The 23,153-nt window shown below is 45.3% G+C and overlaps 1 protein-coding gene across 3 annotated transcripts in view; it reads right to left on the reverse strand.

Moving 5' to 3' along the window:
* Window positions 1-1,476: 1,476 nt before the first annotated feature.
* LOC131955266 (uncharacterized) overlaps window positions 1,477-23,153 on the reverse strand; it is a 40,349-nt gene continuing 18,672 nt past the window's right edge. The window contains exons 4-17 of one of the 3 annotated variants that reach the window (XM_059319327.1): window positions 22,008-22,036; window positions 21,741-21,786; window positions 21,137-21,213; window positions 19,531-19,673; window positions 18,100-18,451; window positions 17,982-18,042; window positions 17,601-17,895; window positions 16,814-17,390; window positions 15,860-15,960; window positions 13,063-13,179; window positions 12,010-12,181; window positions 5,034-5,097; window positions 2,320-2,419; window positions 1,477-2,003 (exon numbers count right to left, since the gene is read on the reverse strand). In XM_059319327.1, the coding sequence (XP_059175310.1) occupies window positions 1,953-2,003; window positions 2,320-2,419; window positions 5,034-5,097; window positions 12,010-12,181; window positions 13,063-13,179; window positions 15,860-15,960; window positions 16,814-17,390; window positions 17,601-17,895; window positions 17,982-18,042; window positions 18,100-18,451; window positions 19,531-19,673; window positions 21,137-21,213; window positions 21,741-21,786; window positions 22,008-22,036 (2,185 nt within the window). In that variant the 3' untranslated portion in view covers window positions 1,477-1,952. Of the gene's footprint in view, window positions 2,004-2,319; window positions 2,420-5,033; window positions 5,098-12,009; window positions 12,182-13,062; window positions 13,180-15,859; window positions 15,961-16,813; window positions 17,896-17,981; window positions 18,043-18,099; window positions 18,452-19,530; window positions 19,674-21,136; window positions 21,214-21,740; window positions 21,787-22,007; window positions 22,037-23,153 lie in introns of all 3 variants that reach the window. The other 2 variants (XM_059319318.1, XM_059319310.1) reach the window with 2 other exon arrangements.

Here is a 23,153-nt window from a genome sequence, read left to right on the forward strand (position 1 = left end):
GTATTTGAAAACTAGCAGAAAATATGAGAAAGAAAATTGAAAGAATGAAACTTCTAGTGGGATAGTTTGAATTGTAAAAAATAAGTAACAGAGTTGACTATGGGAGAGGATTAAATATTTTTATTTCTAAAGAATGAACAGATTGGTCAGAATAAAATGGTACAAGTACAATTAGTTGAAGCTAATCTTCTACAAAATAAGAATTAAATGTTTCATATTTTCTTATCACACAGAGGAGGTTGTCTCTGGGTCCCTCTCTAGAGATGTCTGGGTCAATGGGTCCCTCTCTAGAGATGTCTGGGTCAGTGGGTCCCTCTCTAGAGATGTCTGGGTCAGTGGGTCCCTCTCTAGAGATGTCTGGGTCAGTGGGTCCCTCTCTAGAGATGTCTGGGTCAGTGGGTCCCTCTCTAGAGATGTCTGGGTCAGTGGGTCCCTCTCTAGAGATGTCTGGGTCAGTGGGTCCCTCTCTAGAGATGTCTGGGTCAGTGGGTCCCTCTCTAGAGATGTCTGGTTCAGTGGGTCCCTCTCTAGAGATGTCTGGGTCAGTGGGTCCCTCTCTAGAGATGTCTGGGTCAGTGGGTCCCTCTCTAGAGATGTCTGGGTCAATGGGTCCCTCTCTAGAGATGTCTGGGTCAGTGGGTCCCTCTCTAGAGATGTCTGGGTCAATGGGTCCCTCTCTAGAGATGTCTGGGTCAGTGGGTCCCTCTCTAGAGATGTCTGGGTCAATGGGTCCCTCTCTAGAGATGTCTGGGTCAGTGGGTCCCTCTCTAGAGATGTCTGGGTCAATGGGTCCCTCTCTAGAGATGTCTGGGTCAGTGGGTCCCTCTCTAGAGATGTCTGGTTCAGTGGGTCCCTCTCTAGAGATGTCTGGGTCAGTGGGTCCCTCTCTAGAGATGTCTGGGTCAGTGGGTCCCTCTCTAGAGATGTCTGGTTCAGTGGGTCCCTCTCTAGAGATGTCTGGGTCAATGGGTCCCTCTCTAGAGATGTCTGGGTCAGTGGGTCCCTCTCTAGAGATGTCTGGGTCAGTGGGTCCCTCTCTAGAGATGTCTGGGTCAGTGGGTCCCTCTCTAGAGATGTCTGGGTCAATGGGTCCCTCTCTAGAGATGTCTGGGTCAGTGGGTCCCTCTCTAGAGATGTCTGGTTCAGTGGGTCCCTCTCTAGAGATGTCTGGGTCAATGGGTCCCTCTCTAGAGATGTCTGGGTCAGTGGGTCCCTCTCTAGAGATGTCTGGGTCAATGGGTCCCTCTCTAGAGATGTCTGGGTCAATGGGTCTCTCTCTAGAGATGTCTGGGTCAATGGGTCCCTCTCTAGAGATGTCTGGGTCAATGGGTCCCTCTCTAGAGATGTCTGGGTCAGTGGGTCCCTCTCTAGAGATGTCTGGGTCAGTGGGTCCCTCTCTAGAGATGTCTGGGTCAGTGGGTCCCTCTCTAGAGATGTCTGGGTCAGTGGGTCCCTCTCTAGAGATGTCTGGGTCAGTGGGTCCCTCTCTAGAGATGTCTGGGTCAATGGGTCCCTCTCTAGAGATGTCTGGGTCAGTGGGTCCCTCTCTAGAGATGTCTGGGTCAATGGGTCCCTCTCTAGAGATGTCTGGGTCAGTGGGTCCCTCTCTAGAGATGTCTGGGTCAGTGGGTCCCTCTCTAGAGATGTCTGGGTCAATGGGTCCCTCTCTAGAGATGTCTGGGTCAGTGGGTCCCTCTCTAGAGATGTCTGGGTCAATGGGTCCCTCTCTAGAGATGTCTGGGTCAGTGGGTCCCTCTCTAGAGATGTCTGGGTCAGTGGGTCCCTCTCTAGAGATGTCTGGGTCAGTGGGTCCCTCTCTAGAGATGTCTGGGTCAGTGGGTCCCTCTCTAGAGATGTCTGGGTCAGTGGGTCCCTCTCTAGAGATGTCTGGGTCAATGGGTCCCTCTCTAGAGATGTCTGGGTCAATGGGTCCCTCTCTAGAGATGTCTGGGTCAATGGGTCCCTCTCAAACAGAACTTCCTTAAAGTCTCTCTCTGGACTCTCTGTTAAGGAAAAACAATGCGTCAGTAATGTGTACATAGTGTGTTCTGACAGTAACTAATGTGTACATAGTGTGTTCTGACAGTAACTAATGTGTACATAGTGTGTTCTGACAGTAACTAATGTGTACATAGGGTGTTCTGACAGTAACTAATGTGTACATAGTGTGTTCTGACAGTAACTAATGTGTACATAGTGTTCTGACAGTAACTAATGTGTACATAGTGTGTTCTGACAGTTACTAATGTGTACATAGTGTTCTGACAGTAACTAATGTGTACATAGTGTGTACATAGTTTGAGCTCTAGTGTCACTTACATGATTGAAGATTTGAGCTCTGAGTTTATTGAGCTGACACTGTGCCTTGCGTTGATCCAGCTCCTGTCTCTCAAGGACTTCAGGCAGCTTCTTGTAACGCCTAGTCAACAAGTTATTTACACAACTTTTATAACGCCTAGTCAACAAGTTATTTACACAACTCAATTCTCATTTCTGCCTAGTCAACAAGTTATTTACACAACTCAATTCTCATTTCTGCCTAGTCAACAAGTTATTTACACAACTCAATTCTCATTTCTGCCTAGTCAACAAGTTATTTACACAACTCAATTCTCATTTCTGCCTAGTCAACAAGTTATTTACACAACTCAATTCTCATTTCTGCCTAGTCAACAAGTTATTTACACAACTCAATTCTCATTTCTGCCTAGTCAACAAGTTATTTACACAACTCAATTCTCATTTCTGCCTAGTCAACAAGTTATTTACACAACTTTTATAACGCCTAGTCAACAAGTTATTTACACAACTCAATTCTCATTTCTAACTCATGGCTTTATCATATTTTCCTACATAAATTTATTGAACACATAATTTACAATAACAAAGGCCAACATTTATTTCAGTATTGAACACATAATTTACAATAACAAAGGCCAACAGTTATTTCAGTATTTCCTTCTGTTGAAATGAACTCAGAAGACCAAGGGCCTGAATGGCCCATGAAAATAATGGCTACTTTTCCCTCCACACTTTTTCAACTATTAGTTTTTTTTTAAATAAAATTCATTCATTCTGTTTTTAAAATTTTTTTTTTAGCTCAACAGCTTTGATGAAATTGGAATGGCTGAGATTATTTTTTGTAATATGGCTGAATAATTGAGCTATTGGTGGTCTGTATAAATAAAACAAATCAAAATGTTTGATGAAAAACGTGGGGCGCCGAAGTAAAAGTTTTTTATCGGTCATTGTTAATATAAGATGTAAAAGTTATATTACTATTGATTAGATAATACTATTGAGTTTTATTAGGGAGCTTGTAGAGAGTCAACAGTATTAGAAACTAAAGTTTAAGAAAATCACGGCCCCCCACGTTTTTCATCGCTTATAGTAGAGTGATCGCTTGCATTATTGTGATGTATAGCATTTATTTTCTACTTTTTAGTTCAATCAGAAAACGTGGGTTTTTAAAAACTTTTTTAATGATAATTATTTTCTACTTTTTAGTCTTTGTCTGTTTGTTTGCATTAAAATCTTGCTATCGATTTTATCTTTTCGCATTCACCTTTTTTTTGGGTAAACGAAGACAACTCGTAAAAAACACGTGCCTTTTCCAATCGACGTTTCTTCTGTGTTGCCGTTTCTTTCACCATTTTGCCCTCGCGTGCAAACCATTCGACCATCACCATTCTACTTCCTTTGTACACAAACACCGCGTGACCACTACTCAGTCAATCGCGTGCTTGCTCCTTCAGTAAGCCAGAAGAGGGAAAGTACTGTTGTAACCCCGGTGTGTTTGTGTATTGTTATCCCAAGGTCGAATGCGGTATAAAAGGTGGAGTGAATGATTGTCAGGGGTTAGTTGATAGCGGTTAGGACGAGGGCTGGTCTGTTGTGTGTAAAGAATTGAGACGGAATAAAAGTTGGAAGTTAGACACGAAGCATTGTTTTTACAAGGGGCGGGTTATGGCTTTGTTGTGTGAATACGTTACTGACTAGAACACATAGATTTGAACCCGTGTCGAGTGGGTTAGCAATCGTGTGCCCAACCACTCGACCATATCGTCTCCCCCATACTGGCCACCAGTTGTTACGTTCCGGGTGTTTGTACACAAACACCGTGTGACCACTACTCAGCCAATCGCCTGCTCTCCTTCAGTAAGCCACAAGAGGGAAAGTACCGAACCTTGTTTTATATCAAATTACAATTACTAGGTTATGTCCTTTTTTGTACAAACATATAGGGGTCTAAAATGATCAATAAAATGTTTCCATGAATCAATTTAGTAATAATAACAATTGAATATTGTATTGTCATCAGAAACAAAGCTTCCCTGAAAATTTCAGCGCGCTAGCTAACTGGGAAGTTCCCGAAATTTCGATCGCAAGATTTGATTGGAAAACCAGACGCGAAAGCAAGTTAAAGAAAACGTGGGAATATACTTCTGCATGATTTGAAAACCATTTATTTCCCAGCAATAATAGTTGTTGTTGACCTTCTCTACTAAAAGTAATGGTCCCTTCAAAACCTGACGGTCTATGGGGCAAGTGAAGTAGAGTTCACTTGTTTCTGTGACCTCTGCATATGAAGAGATAGTGTGGTCAGCACTATGCCCCAGAGGCGTAGCGACCCTTCCCGGCGCCCGGGGACAAACTTTCAAATTGGCGCCCCCCCTCGGGATCAACCTTTCAATTTTAGATTTGCACCCCCCCCCCCCCTTCAAAGTTTCGATTTGCACCCCCCCCCCCATATATTTTTGTATATTTATAAAGCGAAAATGCAGCTAAAATAATATTTTAATTTTTTTTTCAACCCATTTTGGCGCCCTCTAAGGTCGGCGCCCGGGGACATATGTACCCCCCTGCCCCCCCTTCGCTACGCCTCTGCTATGCCCAGCCGCCTTTACTTACTCTAACGTGAGTTAGGTACCCATCAGAGCTACTGCCTTAAACTAAGATCCAAACTAGAGGATTACAGGTGAGCAGTCCAGCTCTCTACCACTAGGCCACTCTGTCCCTCATCCCCTACTTACTTGTGAGTTAATTCTTTCATCTCCTGTCTGGTCAACACTCTTCTCTTGGGGAGGAACAAATTATCTGAGAACAGAAACAGTCATTTGGCAGGTTTATATACTGAATGGGAACAAATTATCTGAGAACAGAAACAGTCATTTGGCAGGTTTATATACTGAATGGGAACAAATTATCTGAGAACAGAAACAGCCATTTGGCAGGTTTATATACTGAATGGGAACAAATTATCTGAGAACAGAAACAGTCATTTGGCAGGTTTATATACTGAATGGGAACAAATTATCTGAGAACAGAAACAGTCATTTGGCAGGTTTATATACTGAATGGGAACAAATTATCTGAGAACAGAAACAGTCATTTGGCAGGTTTAAATACTGAATGGGAACAAATTATCTGAGAACAGAAACAGTCATTTGGCAGGTTTATATACTGAATGGGAACAAATTATCTGAGAACAGAAACAGTCATTTGGCAGGTTTATATACTGAATGGGAACAAATTATCTGAGAACAGAAACAGTCATTTGGCAGGTTTATATACTGAATGGGAACAAATTATCTGAGAACAGAAACAGTCATTTGGCAGGTTTATATACTGAATGGGAACAAATTATCTGAGAACAGAAACAGTCATTTGGCAGGTTTATATACTGAATGGGAACAAATTATCTGAGAACAGAAACAGTCATTTGGCAGGTTTAAATACTGAATGGGAACAAATTATCTGAGAACAGAAACAGTCATTTGGCAGGTTTATATACTGAATGGGAACAAATTATCTGAGAACAGAAACAGTCATTTGGCAGGTTTATATACTAAATGGGAACAAATTATCTGAGAACAGAAACAGTCATTTGGCAGGTTTATATACTGAATGGGAACAAATTATCTGAGAACAGAAACAGTCATTTGGCAGGTTTATATACTGAATGGGAACAAATTATCTGAGAACAGAAACAGTCATTTGGCAGGTTTATATACTGAATGGGAACAAATTATCTGAGAACAGAAACAGTCGTTTGGCAGGTTTATATACTGAATGGGAACAAATTATCTGAGAACAGAAACAGTCATTTGGCAGGTTTATATACTGAATGGGAACAAATTATCTGAGAACAGAAACAGTCATTTGGCAGGTTTAAATACTGAATGGGAACAATTTATCTGAGAACAGAAACAGTCATTTGGCAGGTTTATATACTGAATGGGAACAAATTATCTGAGAACAGAAACAGTCATTTGGCAGGTTTATATACTGAATGGGAACAAATTATCTGAGAACAGAAACAGTCATTTGGCAGGTTTATATACTGAATGGGAACAAATTATCTGAGAACAGAAACAGTCATTTGGCAGGTTTATATACTGAATGGGAACAAATTATCTGAGAACAGAAACAGTCATTTGGCAGGTTTAAATACTGAATGGGAACAATTTATCTGAGAACAGAAACAGTCATTTGGCAGGTTTATATACTGAATGGGAACAAATTATCTGAGAACAGAAACAGTCATTTGGCAGGTTTATATACTGAATGGGATGACACAATTTGATCAGTGTACACTACCCATATTTCATGTGATAAGATTGGCTTCCACATTCCAGACAAAAACACAAAACAAAATGGCGGGCTAATCTAGCACTGTATGGGTCATATGGCTGGCTAACCGAGAACTGTATGGGTCATATGGCTGGCTAACCTAGAACTGTATGGGTCATATGACTGGCTAACCTACCACTGTATGGGTCATATGGCTGGCTAACCTACCACTGTATGGGTCATATGGCTGGCTAACCTACCACTGTATGGGTCATATGGCTGGCTAACCTACCACTGTATGGGTCATATGGCTGGCTAACCTAGAACTGTATGGGTCATATGGCTGGCTAACCTAGAACTGTATGGTGGGGTCATATGGCTGGCTAACCTACCACTGTATGGGTCATATGGCTGGCTAACCTAGAACTGTATGGGTCATATGGCTGGCTAACCTAGAACTGTATGGGTCATATGGCTGGCTAACCTACCACTGTATGGGTCATATGGCTGGCTAACCTACCACTGTATGGTGGGGTCATATGGCTGGCTAACCTAGAACTGTATGGGTCATATGGCTGGCTAACCTACCACTGTATGGGTCATATGGCTGGCTAACCTACCACTGTATGGGTCATATGGCTGGCTAACCTAGAACTGTATGGTGGGGTCATATGGCTGGCTAACCTAGCTATGTATGGTGGGGTCATATGGCTGGCTAACCTACCACTGTATGGGTCATATGGCTGGCTAACCTAGAACTGTATGGGTCATATGGCTGGCTAACCTACCACTGTATGGGTCATATGGCTGGCTAACCTAGCACTGTATGGGTCATATGGCTGGCTAACCTACCACTGTATGGGTCATATGGCTGGCTAACCTAGCACTGTATGGGTCATATGGCTGGCTAACCTAGAACTGTATGGGTCATATGGCTGGCTAACCTAGAACTGTATGGGTCATATGGCTGGCTAACCTACCACTGTATGGGTCATATGGCTGGCTAACCTAGAACTGTATGGGTCATATGGCTGGCTAACCTAGAACTGTATGGGTCATATGGCTGGCTAACCTACCACTGTATGGGTCATATGGCTGGCTAACCTAGAACTGTATGGGTCATATGGCTGGCTAACCTACCACTGTATGGGTCATATGGCTGGCTAACCTAGCACTGTATGGGTCATATGGCTGGCTAACCTACCACTGTATGGGTCATATGGCTGGCTAACCTAGAACTGTATGGGTCATATGGCTGGCTAACCTAGCACTGTATGGGTCATATGGCTGGCTAACCTAGCACTGTATGGGTCATATGGCTGGCTAACCTAGAACTGTATGGGTCATATGGCTGGCTAACCTAGCACTGTATGGGTCATATGGCTGGCTAACCTAGAACTGTATGGGTCATATGGCTGGCTAACCTAGCTATGTATGGGTCATATGGCTGGCTAACCTAGAACTGTATAGGTCATATGGCTGGCTAACCTAGCTATATATGGGTCATATGGCTGGCTAACCTACCACTGTATGGGTCATATGGCTGGCTAACCTAGAACTGTATGGGTCATATGGCTGGCTAACCTACCACTGTATGGGTCATATGGCTGGCTAACCTACCACTGTATGGGTCATATGGCTGGCTAACTTAGCACTGTATGGGTCATATGGCTGGCTAACCTAGCACTGTATGGGTCATATGGCTGGCTAACTTAGCACTATATGGGTCATATGGCTGGCTAACCTACCACTGTATGGGTCATATGGCTGGCTAACCTAGCTATGTATGGGTTATATGGCTGGCTAACCTAGCACTGTATGGGTCATATGGCTGGCTAACCTACCACTGTATGGGTCATATGGCTGGCTAACTTAGCACTGTATGGGTCATATGGCTGGCTAACCTAGCACTGTATGGGTCATATGGCTGGCTAACTTAGCACTATATGGGTCATATGGCTGGCTAACCTACCACTGTATGGGTCATATGGCTGGCTAACCTAGCTATGTATGGGTTATATGGCTGGCTAACCTAGCACTGTATGGGTCATATGGCTGGCTAACCTACCACTGTATGGGTCATATGGCTGGCTAACTTAGCACTGTATGGGTCATATGGCTGGCTAACCTACCACTGTATGGGTCATATGGCTGGCTAACCTACCACTGTATGGGTCATATGGCTGGCTAACCTACCACTGTATGGTGGGGTCATATGGCTGGCTAACCTAGCACTGTATGGGCCATATGACTGGCTAACCTACCACTGTATGGGTCATATGGCTGGCTAACCTACCACTGTATGGGTCATATGGCTGGCTAACTTAGCACTATATGGGTCATATGGCTGGCTAACCTACCACTGTATGGGTCATATGGCTGGCTAACCTACCACTGTATGGGTCATATGGCTGGCTAACCTAGAACTGTATGGTGGGGTCATATGGCTGGCTAACCTACCACTGTATGGGTCATATGACTGGCTAACCTACCACTGTATGGGTCATATGGCTGGCTAACCTAGCACTGTATGGTGGGGTCATATGGCTGGCTAACCTACCACTGTATGGGTCATATGGCTGGCTAACCTACCACTGTATGGGTCATATGGCTGGCTAACCTACCACTGTATGGGTCATATGGCTGGCTAATCTAGCACGGTATGGGTCATATGGCTGGCTAACTTAGCACTATATGGGTCATATGGCTGGCTAACCTACCACTGTATGGGTCATATGGCTGGCTAACCTAGAACTGTATGGGTCATATGGCTGGCTAACCTAGAACTGTATGGGTCATATGGCTGGCTAACCTACCACTGTATGGGTCATATGGCTGGCTAACCTAGCACTGTATGGGTCATATAGCTGGCTAACCTACCACTGTATGGGTCATATGGCTGGCTAACCTAGCACTGTATGGGTCATATGGCTGGCTAACCTAGAACTGTATGGGTCATATGGCTGGCTAACCTACCACTGTATGGGTCATATGGCTGGCTAACCTAGAACTGTATGGGTCATATGGCTGGCTAACTTAGCACTGTATGGGTCATATGGCTGGCTAACCTACCACTGTATGGGTCATATGGCTGGCTAACCTAGCACTGTATGGGTCATATGGCTGGCTAACTTAGCACTATAGGGGTCATATGGCTGGCTAACCTACCACTGTATGGGTCATATGGCTGGCTAACCTACCACTGTATGGGTCATATGGCTGGCTAACCTACCACTGTATGGGTCATATGGCTGGCTAACCTACCACTGTATGGGTCATATGGCTGGCTAACTTAGCACTGTATGGGTCATATGGCTGGCTAACCTAGAACTGTATGGGTCATATGGCTGGCTAACCTACCACTGTATGGGTCATATGGCTGGCTAACCTAGAACTGTATGGTGGGGTCATATGGCTGGCTAACCTACCACTGTATGGGTCATATGGCTGGCTAACCTAGCACTGTATGGGTCGTATGGCTGGCTAACCTACCACTGTATGGGTCATATGGCTGGCTAACCTAGAACTGTATGGTGGGGTCATATGGCTGGCTAACCTAGCACTGTATGGGTCATATGGCTGGCTAACCTAGCACTGTATGGGTCATATGGCTGGCTAACCTAGCACTGTATGGTGGGGTCATATGGCTGGCTAACCTACCACTGTATGGGTCATATGGCTGGCTAACCTAGAACTGTATGGGTCATATGGCTGGCTAACCTACCACTGTATGGGTCATATGGCTGGCTAACCTAGCACTGTATGGGTCATATGGCTGGCTAACCTACCACTGTATGGGTCATATAGCTGGCTAACCTACCACTGTATGGGTCATATGGCTGGCTAACCTAGAACTGTATGGGTCATATGGCTGGCTAACCTACCACTGTATGGGTCATATGGCTGGCTAACCTACCACTGTACGGGTCATATGGCTGGCTAACCTACCACTGTATGGGTCATATGGCTGGCTAACTTAGCACTGTATGGGTCATATGGCTGGCTAACCTAGAACTGTATGGGTCATATGGCTGGCTAACCTAGAACTGTATGGGTCATATGGCTGGCTAACCTAGCACTGTATGGGTCATATGACTGGCTAACCTACCACTGTATGGGTCATATGGCTGGCTTACCTAGCTATGTATGGGTCATATGGCTGGCTAACCTAGCACTGTATGGTGGGGTCATATGGCTGGCTAACTTAGCACTGTATGGGTCATATGGCTGGCTAACCTACCACTGTATGGGTCATATGGCTGGCTAACCTAGCACTGTATGGGTCATATGGCTGGCTAACCTACCACTGTATGGGTCATATGGCTGGCTAACTTAGCACTGTATGGGTCATATGGCTGGCTAACCTAGCTATGTATGGGTCATATGGCTGGCTAACCTAGCACTGTATGGGTCATATGGCTGGCTAACCTACCACTGTATGAGTCATATGGCTGGCTAACCTACCACTGTATGGGTCATATGGCTGGCTAACCTAGAACTGTATGGGTCATATGGCTGGCTAACCTACCACTGTATGGGTCATATGGCTGGCTAACCTAGCACTGTATGGGTCATATGGCTGGCTAACCTACCACTGTATGGGTCATATGGCTGGCTAACCTACCACTGTATGGGTCATATGGCTGGCTAACCTAGCACTGTATGGGTCGTATGGCTGGCTAACCTACCACTGTATGGGTCATATGGCTGGCTAACCTAGAACTGTATGGTGGGGTCATATGGCTGGCTAACCTAGCACTGTATGGGTCATATGGCTGGCTAACCTAGCACTGTATGGTGGGGTCATATGGCTGGCTAACCTACCACTGTATGGGTCATATGGCTGGCTAACCTACCACTGTATGGGTCATATGGCTGGCTAACCTACCACTGTATGAGTCATATGGCTGGCTAACCTACCACTGTATGGGTCATATGGCTGGCTAACCTACCACTGTATGGGTCATATGGCTGGCTAACCTAGCACTGTATGGGTCATATGGCTGGCTAACCTACCACTGTATGGGTCATATGGCTGGCTAACCTACCACTGTATGGGTCATATGGCTGGCTAACCTAGCACTGTATGGGTCATATGGCTGGCTAACCTAGAACTGTATGGGTCATATGGCTGGCTAACCTAGCACTGTATGGGTCATATGGCTGGCTAACCTAGCACTGTATGGGTCATATGGCTGGCTAACCTACCACTGTATGGGTCATATGGCTGGCTAACTTAGCACTGTATGGGTCATATGGCTGGCTAACTTAGCACTGTATGGGTCATATGGCTGGCTAACCTAGAACTGTATGGGTCATATGGCTGGCTAACCTAGAACTGTATGGTGGGGTCATATGGCTGGCTAACCTAGCACTGTATGGGTCATATGGCTGGCTAACCTACCACTGTATGGGTCATATGGCTGGCTAACCTACCACTGTATGGGTGGGCAGGCTTGCTGCTGGGGGGAGGCTGCTGGGCAAAGATGGCTTCCCTCTCCAAGCGAAGACATTCTTGAAACCTTCTGCTCTCCCTGGCCAGTTGAAGTCGCTTCTGTCTCTGGCGTGACTTTGAGATGAAACTTTGCTTGTTGGCTAGAAAAGCTTCCTGTCAACATTGCCACAAAGCATGGAGTAAAAAATACGGACATAAATTCATCGTAGAGATGAGGGGATGTGAGACAAGATTTACAAGGAAACCTTCCCACACCATTCAAAGCTGCTATCATCTGGCACTTCTGTTTACCCAAAGCATCAAACACTTTCAATCTTCCCACACCATTCAATGCTGCTATCATCTGGCACTTCTGTTTACCCAAAGCATCAAACACTTTCAATCTTCCCACACCATTCAAAGCTGCTATCATCTGGCACTTCTGTTTACCCAAAGCATCAAACACTTTCAATCTTCCCACACCATTCAATGCTGCTATCATCTGGCACTTCTGTTTACCCAAAGCATCAAACACTTTCAATCTTCCCACACCATTCAAAGCTGCTATCATCTGGCACTTCTGTTTACCCAAAGCATCAAACACTTTCAATCTTCCCACACCATTCAACGCTGCTATCATCTGGCACTTCTGTTTACCCAAAGCATCAAACACTTTCACTAACCAAGGATTTAACACTTTCACTAACCAAGGATTTAACACTTTCACTAACCAAGGATTTAACACTTTCACTAACCAAGGATTTAACACTTTCACTAACCAAGGATTTAACACTTTCACTAACCAAGGATTTAACACTTTCACTAACCAAGGATTTAACACTTTCACTAACCAAGGATTTAACACTTTCTCCCTCAAGAATTAGTGGATTAGACCAGGTCACTAACCAATGATTTGAATGGTAAAAATGGTAGGCTTAGATCAATTACAACATTTTATTAACTAACTTATTTCTAGAATGACAACATTACAATATTCCCAGGTTGAAGATATGTACATTCTAGAAGAAAAGAGAGAACTAAAGCAGAGAGCCTACCTGTAGTGTGAGAGAGTTAGTTTGGTGCTTGTTGTCTAGAACATATTCTATCTTGTCTTCAAGTGGGTCCACCTCATAGTGGTTAGTTTTGCTGGCCAGGGGATCTTTCTGTACCACCTGGCAAAAAACACAGACATGTAACCTGGCACAGTGACATATGACATGTAACCTGGCACAGTGACATATGACATGTAACCTGGCACAGTGACATCTAACATACAACCTGGCAGTGACATTTGACATACAACTTGGCACAGTGACATATAACATACAACCTGGCACAGTGACATATGACATACAACCTGGCACAGTGACATCTAACATACAACCTGGCACAGTGACATATGACATGCAACCTGCCAGTGACATCTAACATACAACCTGACACAGTGACATATGACATACAACCTGGCACAGTAACATATAACATACAACCTGGCACAGTGACATATGACATGCAACCTGCCAGTGACATCTAACATACAACCTGACACAGTGACATATGACATACAACCTGGCACAGTGACATATAACATACAACCTGGCACAGTGACATATGACATACAACCTGGCACAGTGACATATGACATACAACCTGGCACAGTGACATCTAACATACAACCTGGCACAGTGACATCTAACACACAACCTGGCACAGTGACATCTAACATACAACCTGGCACAGTGACATCTAACACACAACCTGGCACAGTGACATCTAACATACAACCTGGCACAGTGACATCTAACACACAACCTGGCACAGTGACATCTAACACACAACCTGGCACAGTGACATCTAACACACAACCTGGCACAGTGACATCTAACATACAACCTGGCACAGTGACATATAACCTGGCACAGTGACATATGACATACAACCTGGCACAGTGACATCTAACATACAACTTGGCACAGTGACATATGACATACAACTTGGCAGTGACATTTGACATACAACCTGGCACAGTGACATATGACATGCAACCTGCCAGTGACATCTAACATACAACCTGGCACAGTGACATATGACATACAACTTGGCAGTGACATCTAACACACAACCTGGCACAGTGACATATGACATACAACCTGGCACAGTGACATATGACATGCAACCTGCCAGTGACATCTAACATACAACTTGGCACAGTGACATATGACATACAACCTGGCACAGTGACATCTAACACACAACCTGGCACAGTGACATATAACATACAACCTGGCACAGTGACATATGACATACAACCTGGCACAGTGACATCTAACATACAACCTGGCACTGTGACATCTAACATACAACCTGGCACAGTGACATATAACCTGGCACAGTGACATATGACATACAACCTGGCACAGTGACATATGACATACAACCTGGCAGTGACATATGACATACAACCTGGCACAGTGACATCTAACATACAACCTGGCACAGTGACATCTAACATACAACCTGGCACAGTGACATCTAACACACAACCTGGCACAGTGACATATGACATACAACCTGGCACAGTGACATATGACATGCAACCTGCCAGTGACATCTAACATACAACCTGACACAGTGACATATGACATACAACCTGGCACAGTAACATATAACATACAACCTGGCACAGTGACATATGACATACAACCTGGCACAGTGACATCTAACACACAACCTGGCACAGTGACATCTAACATACAACCTGGCACAGTGACATATAACCTGGCACAGTGACATATGACATACAAACTGGCACAGTGACATCTAACATACAACTTGGCACAGTGACATCTAACATACAACCTGGCACAGTGACATCTAACACACAACCTGGCACAGTGACATATGACATACAACCTGGCACAGTGACATATGACATGCAACCTGCCAGTGACATCTAACATACAACCTGACACAGTGACATATGACATACAACCTGGCACAGTAACATATAACATACAACCTGGCACAGTGACATATGACATACAACCTGGCACAGTGACATCTAACACACAACCTGGCACAGTGACATCTAACATACAACCTGGCACAGTGACATATAACCTGGCACAGTGACATATGACATACAAACTGGCACAGTGACATCTAACATACAACTTGGCACAGTGACATCTAACATACAACCTGGCACAGTGACATCTAACACACAACCTGGCACAGTGACATATGACATACAACCTGGCACAGTGACATATGACATGCAACCTGCCAGTGACATCTAACATACAACCTGACACAGTGACATATGACATACAACCTGGCACAGTAACATATAACATACAACCTGGCACAGTGACATATGACATACAACCTGGCACAGTGACATCTAACACACAACCTGGCACAGTGACATCTAACATACAACCTGGCACAGTGACATATAACCTGGCACAGTGACATATGACATACAAACTGGCACAGTGACATCTAACATACAACTTGGCACAGTGACATATGACATACAACCTGGCACAGTGACATCTAACATACAACTTGGCACAGTGACATCTAACATACAACCTGGCACAGTGACATCTAACATACAACTTGGCACAGTGACATCTAACATACAACTTGGCACAGTGACATCTAACATACAACCTGGCACAGTGACATATGACATACAACTTGGCACAGTGACATCTAACATACAACCTGGCACAGTGACATATGACATACAACTTGGCACAGTGACATCTAACATACAACTTGGCACAGTGACATCTAACATACAACCTGGCACAGTGACATCTACAATACTAAAACCGAGTTCACCTTTTTCCACAAACTGGCAGCTATACCAGGGGGAACATCAGATTTCTTCCAAAAACTGTCTTTAGATGGTAGGTCCTGGACAGGTCTCTTGTCTGTGTACCCTGTAGGGACAGGTCAAGCCAATGCATTGATTGTTGCTACAATCAAGTTTGACAGTTATTACTGGAGGAAGTAGCAACTTACAAACATGTTAAGGTCATACAAACATCTGTGTAATATGATGTTAAGGTCATACAAACATCTGTGTAATATGATGTTAAGGTCATACAAACATCTGTGTAATATGATGTTACGGTCATACAAACATCTGTGTAATATGATGTTTAGGTCATACAAACATCTGTGTAATATGATGTTAAGGTCATACAAACATCTGTGTAATATGATGTTAAGGTCATACAAACATCTGTGTAATATGATGTTAAGGTCATACAAACATCTGTGTAATATGATGTTTAGGTCATACAAACATCTGTGTAATATGATGTTAAGGTCATACAAACATCTGTGTAATATGATGTTAAGGTCATACAAACATCTGTGTAATATGATGTTAAGGCCATACAAACATCTGTGTATTATGATGTTAAGGTCATACAAACATCTGTGTAATATGATGTTAAGGTCATACAAACATCTGTGTAATATGATGTTTAGGTCATACAAACATCTGTGTAATATGATGTTAAGGTCATACAAACATCTGTGTAATATGATGTTAAGGTCATACAAACATCTGTGTAATATGATGTTAAGGCCATACAAACATCTGTGTATTATGATGTTAAGGTCATACAAACATCTGTGTATTATGATGTTAAGGTCATACAAACATCTGTGTATTATGATGTTAAGGTCATACAAACATCTGTGTATTATGATGGTAAGGTCATACAAACATCTGTGATGTTACGAAGGTCCAAATGAATGTGTGAATAAATGAATGCTTCTTACCATCGTTACTGTTATGAGCTGTGACATCAAGTGATGGCACAATGGAGTTCTCCACTCTGGCATAAGGTGAGTACTGCTGATGGGGGCGGGGCTTCTTGCTGTGGTCCACACCATTGTGTTGGGGGCGGGGCTTCTTGCTGTGGTCCACACCATTGTGTTGGGGGCGGGGCTTCTTGCTGTGGTCCACACCATTGTGTTGGGGGCGGGGCTTCTTGCTGTGGTCCACACCATTGTGATTGATTCTCTGCTGAGCTAGCCAGTAGGCTTCATCAGCTGTCAGTTGACCATCCTTGACCAGCCTGAGCAGCTCTAGAGCACACCTGGGTGGGTGTGACCTCTTCCTGTGCTGAACTTCTGTGCTGCTGTCCTTGACACTTGTGCTGTCCCCAGACAATGGACTGCTGTGGTCAAGACTAGACGACTGTTCTCTCTGCAATGCTATGCAATGACGGACACGCTCCATGCCTTCAGCAACTTTCACTTGCTTGCTTTTCCCTCCATTACCAGCCTGGGATTTGTCCACTAGAGTGGTGGCCTGCCTGCGTGTGGGGTCCCCCTGGCTCCCTGCGTTGTGTGCCTGCCTGCGTGTGGGGTCCCCCTGGCTCCCTGCGTTGTGTGCCTGCCTGCGTGTGGGGTCCCCCTGGCTCCCTGCGTTGAGTGCCTGCCTGCGTGTGGGGTCCCCCTGGCTCCCTGCGTTGAGTGCCTGCCTGCGTGTGGGGTCCCCCTGGCTCCCTGCGTTGAGTGCCTGCCTGCGTGTGGGGTCCCCTTGGCTCCCTGCGTTGTGTGCCTGCCTGAGCTGCCTGTGTGTACGGTACTCCTCCCTGTCCCTCATGTACTGGGCTATCAGGTGACGTGACGGGTTCCTCAGGAGGTCGGCCAGGTCTCCCAGCCTGCTGCTGCTCAGGCTGCTCTCACTTGACTCATTCATGGCCTTGAACTCTTCCCACAGCCCATTCAAGTCTGTCTCACAGCTCTGGGCCAAAGCTTGGCTCAGTAGTCTGGCTCTACGACTCATCGGCTCCTCATCTAGGTCAGTTGCCTGACTGTCTGAGCTCATGTTCTCCAAGGTCAGCTCCACAGTCCTGAAAACAAAATTTAGGTCAATAGGTCAGCTCTGGTCATGTAAATGAAACTAGGTCAATAGGTCAGGTGGTACTGATGTCAATACCTGGCTTTCTGTGGCCTGTGTGGTGATGGGACTGGCTGGTGGGCTTCTCTCATCCAGGCACCTTCTCTATGGCTGTCTGATGATGGGACTGGCTGGTGGGCTTCTCTCATCCAGGCACCTTCTCTGTGGTTGACCTTCTGCCTGCTGCCACCATCCTCCAGATGTGATGGGTACAGTTTACCATCCTGTCTGGACTCTCCTGGGTCACCACCCCCCAGTTGTGGGTCACCACCCCTCAGTTGTGGGTCACCACCCCCCAGTTGTGGGTCACCACCCCCCTGTCTTGGATCCCCACCCCCTTGTCTTGGATCCCCATTTAGTCTAGTGTCATCTACTTTTCCAGTGTGACCATTGTGTTCAGAGTCCAGATGTCTTGTGTCCTCTGTAGGGCCAGAAGGATGACTCCCCCTGCCTCCCTCCAGTTCTTTATCTCCCTCACCACTGAAGGCTGGGGATATCTCATCATCTACCTGGGGACACACATCAAGGGAACTAAGCTCACATCTACCTGGGGACACACATCAAGGGAACATAGCTCACATCTACCTGGGGACACACATCAAGGGAACTTAGCTCACATCTACCTGGGGACACGCATCAAGGGAACTTAGCTCACATCTACCTGGGGACACGCATCAAGGGAACTTAGCTCACATCTACCTGAGGACACACATCAAGGGACACACATCAAGGGAACTAAGCTCACATCTACCTGGGGACACACATCAAGGGAACTTAGCTCACATCTACCTGGGGACACACATCAAGGGAACTTAGCTCACATCTACCTGGGGACACGCATCAAGGGAACTTAGCTCACATCTACCTGAGGACACACATCAAGGGACACACATCAAGGGAACTAAGCTCACATCTACCTGGGGACACACATCAAGGGAACTTAGCTCACATCTACCTGGGGACACACATCAAGGGACACACATCAAGGGAACTAAGCTCACATCTACCTGGGGACACACATCAAGGGAACTTAGCTCACATCTACCTGGGGACACACATCAAGGGAACTTAGCTCACATCTACCTGGGGACACACATCAAGGGAACTTAGCTCACATCTACCTGGGGACACGCATCAAGGGAACTTAGCTCACATCTACCTGAGGACACACATCAAGGGACACACATCAAGGGAACTAAGCTCACATCTACCTGGGGACACACATCAAGGGAACTTAGCTCACATCTACCTGGGGACACACATCAAGGGACACACATCAAGGGAACTAAGCTCACATCTACCTGGGGACACACATCAAGGGAACTTAGCTCACATCTACCTGGGGACACACATCAAGGGACACACATCAAGGGAACTTAGCTCACATCTACCTGGGGACACACATCAAGGGAACTTAGCTCACATCTACCTGGGGACACACATCAAGGGAACTAAGCTCACATCTACCTGGGGACACACATCAAGGGAACTTAGCTCACATCTACCTGAGGACACACATCAAGGGAACTTAGCTCAGGTCTTATGTACTCAAGTAGCCAGGTGCTAACTAGATCATGAGCTCACTTACTGAACATTTCTCATCGATAGTTACAAGAGCAGCACCCTTTGAGTTAGGCTTGCGGTTACCATAGATACCAGATGATGAGGGAGGCTCCCTCCTGCTGCCAAACACAGAATCGGGCAGTTTTGGTGCTTGAGCATCATCAGAACCTGGAGAGTCAAGTCATAACATCAACCCCATGATCAGAAGCTGTAACATCAGCCCCATGATCAGAAGCTGTAACATTAGCCCCATGATCAGAAGCTGTAACATCAGCCCCATGATCAGAAGCTGTAACATTAGCCCCATGATCAGAAGCTGTAACATCAGCCCCATGATCAGAAGCTGTAACATCAGCCCCATGATCAGAAGCTGTAACATCAGCCCCATGATCAGAAGCTGTAACATCAGCCCCATGATCAGAAGCTGTAACATTAGCCCCATGATCAGAAGCTGTAACATCAGCCCCATGATCAGAAGCTGTAACATCAGCCCCATGATCAGAAGCTGTAACATTAGCCCCATGATCAGAAGCTGTAACATCAGCCCCATGATCAGAAGCTGTAACATCAGCCCCATGATCAGAAGCTGTAACATTAGCCCCATGATTAAAAGCTGTAACATCAACCATATGGTGTAACAATAACATCAGCCATATAATGTTGCCCCTAACTCTACACAATATGTCATGTTTTCATATTTTACTAAACAACTTATGTTTCACCAAACTAGCCTAGTCAACCAAATCCCCCTAAAGGCTGAGCTAAGTGGCTACTCTCAACTAGCCTTGTCAACCAAATCCCCCTAAAGGCTGAGCTTACCTAAGTGGCTACTCTCAACTAGCCTTGCCAACCAATTCCCCCTAAAGGCTGAGCTTACCTAAGTGACTACTCTCAACTAGCCTTGTCAACCAAATCCCCCTAAAGGCTGAGCTTACCTAAGTGACTACTCTCAACTAGCCTAGTCAACCAAATCCCCCTAAAGGCTGAGCTTACCTAAGTGGCTACTCTCAACTAGCCTTGCCAACCAATTCCCCCTAAAGGCTGAGCTTACCTAAGTGACTACTCTCAACTAGCCTAGTCAACCAAATCCCCCTAAAGGCTGAGCTTACCTTAGTGGCTACTCTCAACTAGCCTTGCCAACCAAATCCCCCTAAAGGCTGAGCTTACCTAAGTGGCTACTCTCAACTAGCCTTGTCAACCAAATCCCCCTAAAGGCTGAGCTTACCTAAGTGGCTACTCTCAACTAGCCTTGCCAACCAAATCCCCCTAAAGGCTGAGCTTACCTAAGTGACTACTCTCAACTAGCCTTGCCAACCAAATCCCCCTAAAGGCTGAGCTTACCTAAGTGGCTACTCTCAACTAGCCTTGCCAACCAAATCCCCCTAAAGGCTGAGCTTACCTAAGTGACTACTCTCAACTAGCCTTGCCAACCAAATCCCCCTAAAGGCTGAGCTTACCTAAGTGGCTACTCTCAACTAGCCTTGCCAACCAAATCCCCCTAAAGGCTGAGCTTACCTAAGTGACTACTCTCAACTAGCCTTGCCAACCAAATCCCCCTAAAGGCTGAGCTTACCTAAGTGACTACTCTCAACTAGCCTTGTCAACCAAATCCCCCTAAAGGCTGAGCTTACCTAAGTGACTACTCTCCGCTGTAGTGTCAGAGCAAGCTTCTGTATCTGTGTAGTAGACCTCTTGTGAGCCCGGTGGTCTGGTGGAAAATATACAACTCAAGCAAGCAGCAAATCTAGAGAAAACTTAACCACCACTGTCTTGTGAGAATAGAAAACTTAACCACCACTGCCCTGTGAGAATAGAAAACTTAACCACCACTGCCCTGTGAGAATAGAAAACTTAACCATCACTGCCCTGTGAGAATAGAAAACTTAACCATCACTGCCCTGTGAGAATAGAAAACTTAACCACCACTTCCCTGTGAGAATAGAAAACTTAACCATCACTGCCCTGTGAGAATAGAAAACTTAACCATCACTGCCCTGTGAGAATAGAAAACTTAACCACCACTTCCCAGTGAGCATACTAGAGAAAACTTAACCACCACTGCCCTGTGAGAATAGAAAACTTAACCATCACTGCCCTGTGAGAATAGAAAACTTAACCACCACTTCCCAGTGAGAATACTAGAGAAAACTTAACTCAGACAAAAAGTCTGTAGGGATTAAAGTTGAATGTTTAAAATCTGTTCTGTAAGTGGTGTTGTAAGGGTTAACGGTTTACCTGTATGGTCTGTATCTCTCTTTGCCTCTGGTAGAGCTGGTCTCTGCTGGCAAACAAGCAATTTCATTAATCAGTTGTCACACATGACCGAACAATTTCATTAATCAGTTGTCAAACATGACCTAATAATTTCATTAATCATTTGTCACACATGACCTAACAATGTCATTAATCAGTTGTCACACATGACCTAACATAATGAAATGAGCCTGTTACACATGACCTAACAATGAAATGAACCTGTCACAAAGCCACCATTTAAGTTACCTGTAGGATGACCAGATGCAGGATCCAGCCTGTAAATAGAGGAGTCTATCAGTACAACGTGGCAGTAGAGATGATGTGTCTGTCTGTGTGTGGTGAGATGATGCGTCTGTGTGTGGTGAGATGATGTGTCTGTGTGGTGAGATGATGTGTCTGTGTGGTGAGATGATGTGTCTGTGTGGTGAGATGGTGTGTCTGTGTGGTGAGATGATGTGTCTGTGTGGTGAGATGATGTGTCTGTGTGGTGAGATGATGTGTCTGTGTGGTGAGATGATGTGTCTGTGTGGTGAGATGATGTGTCTGTGTGGTGAGATGATGTGTCTGTGTGGTGAGATGATGTGTCTGTGTGGTGAGATGATGTGTCTGTGTGTGGTGAGATGATGTGTCTGTGTGGTGAGATGATGTGTCTGTGTGGTGAGATGATGTGTCTGTCTGTGTAGTGAGATGATGTGTCTGTGTGGTGAGATGTGTCTGTGTAGTGGGATGATGTGTCTGTGTGTGGTGAGATGATGTGTCTGTGTGGTGATATGATGTGTCTGTGTGGTGAGATGATGTGTCTGTGTGGTGAGATGATGTGTCTGTGTGTGGTGAGATGATGTGTCTGTGTGGTGAGATGATGTGTCTGTGTGGTGAGATGATGTGTCTGTGTAGTGAGATGATGTGTCTGTGTGGTGAGATGATGTGTCTGTGTGGTGAGATGATGTGTCTGTGTGTGGTGAGATGATGTGTCTGTGTGGTGAGATGATGTGTCTGTATGGTGAGATGATGTGTCTGTGTGGTGAGATGATGTGTCTGTGTGGTGAGATGATGTGTCTGTGTGGTGAGATGATGTGTCTGTATGGTGAGATGATGTGTCTGTGTGGTGAGATGATGTGTCTGTGTGGTGAGATGATGTGTCTGTATGGTGAGATGATGTGTCTGTGTGGTGAGATGTGTCTGTGTGTGGTGAGATGATGTGTCTGTGTGGTGAGATGATGTGTCTGTGTGTGGTGAGATGATGTGTCTGTGTGGTGAGATGATGTGTCTGTGTGTGGTGAGATGATGTGTCTGTGTGGTGAGATGATGTGTCTGTGTGGTGAGATGATGTGTCTGTGTGGTGAGATGATGTGTCTGTATGGTGAGATGATGTGTCTGTGTGGTGAGATGATG

This window comes from Physella acuta, unplaced genomic scaffold (genome assembly GCF_028476545.2).
Source record: "Physella acuta isolate Inbredline_101_S28 unplaced genomic scaffold, ASM2847654v3 ptg000079l, whole genome shotgun sequence".
In the NCBI taxonomy this organism is placed as follows: domain Eukaryota; kingdom Metazoa; phylum Mollusca; class Gastropoda; family Physidae; genus Physella; species Physella acuta.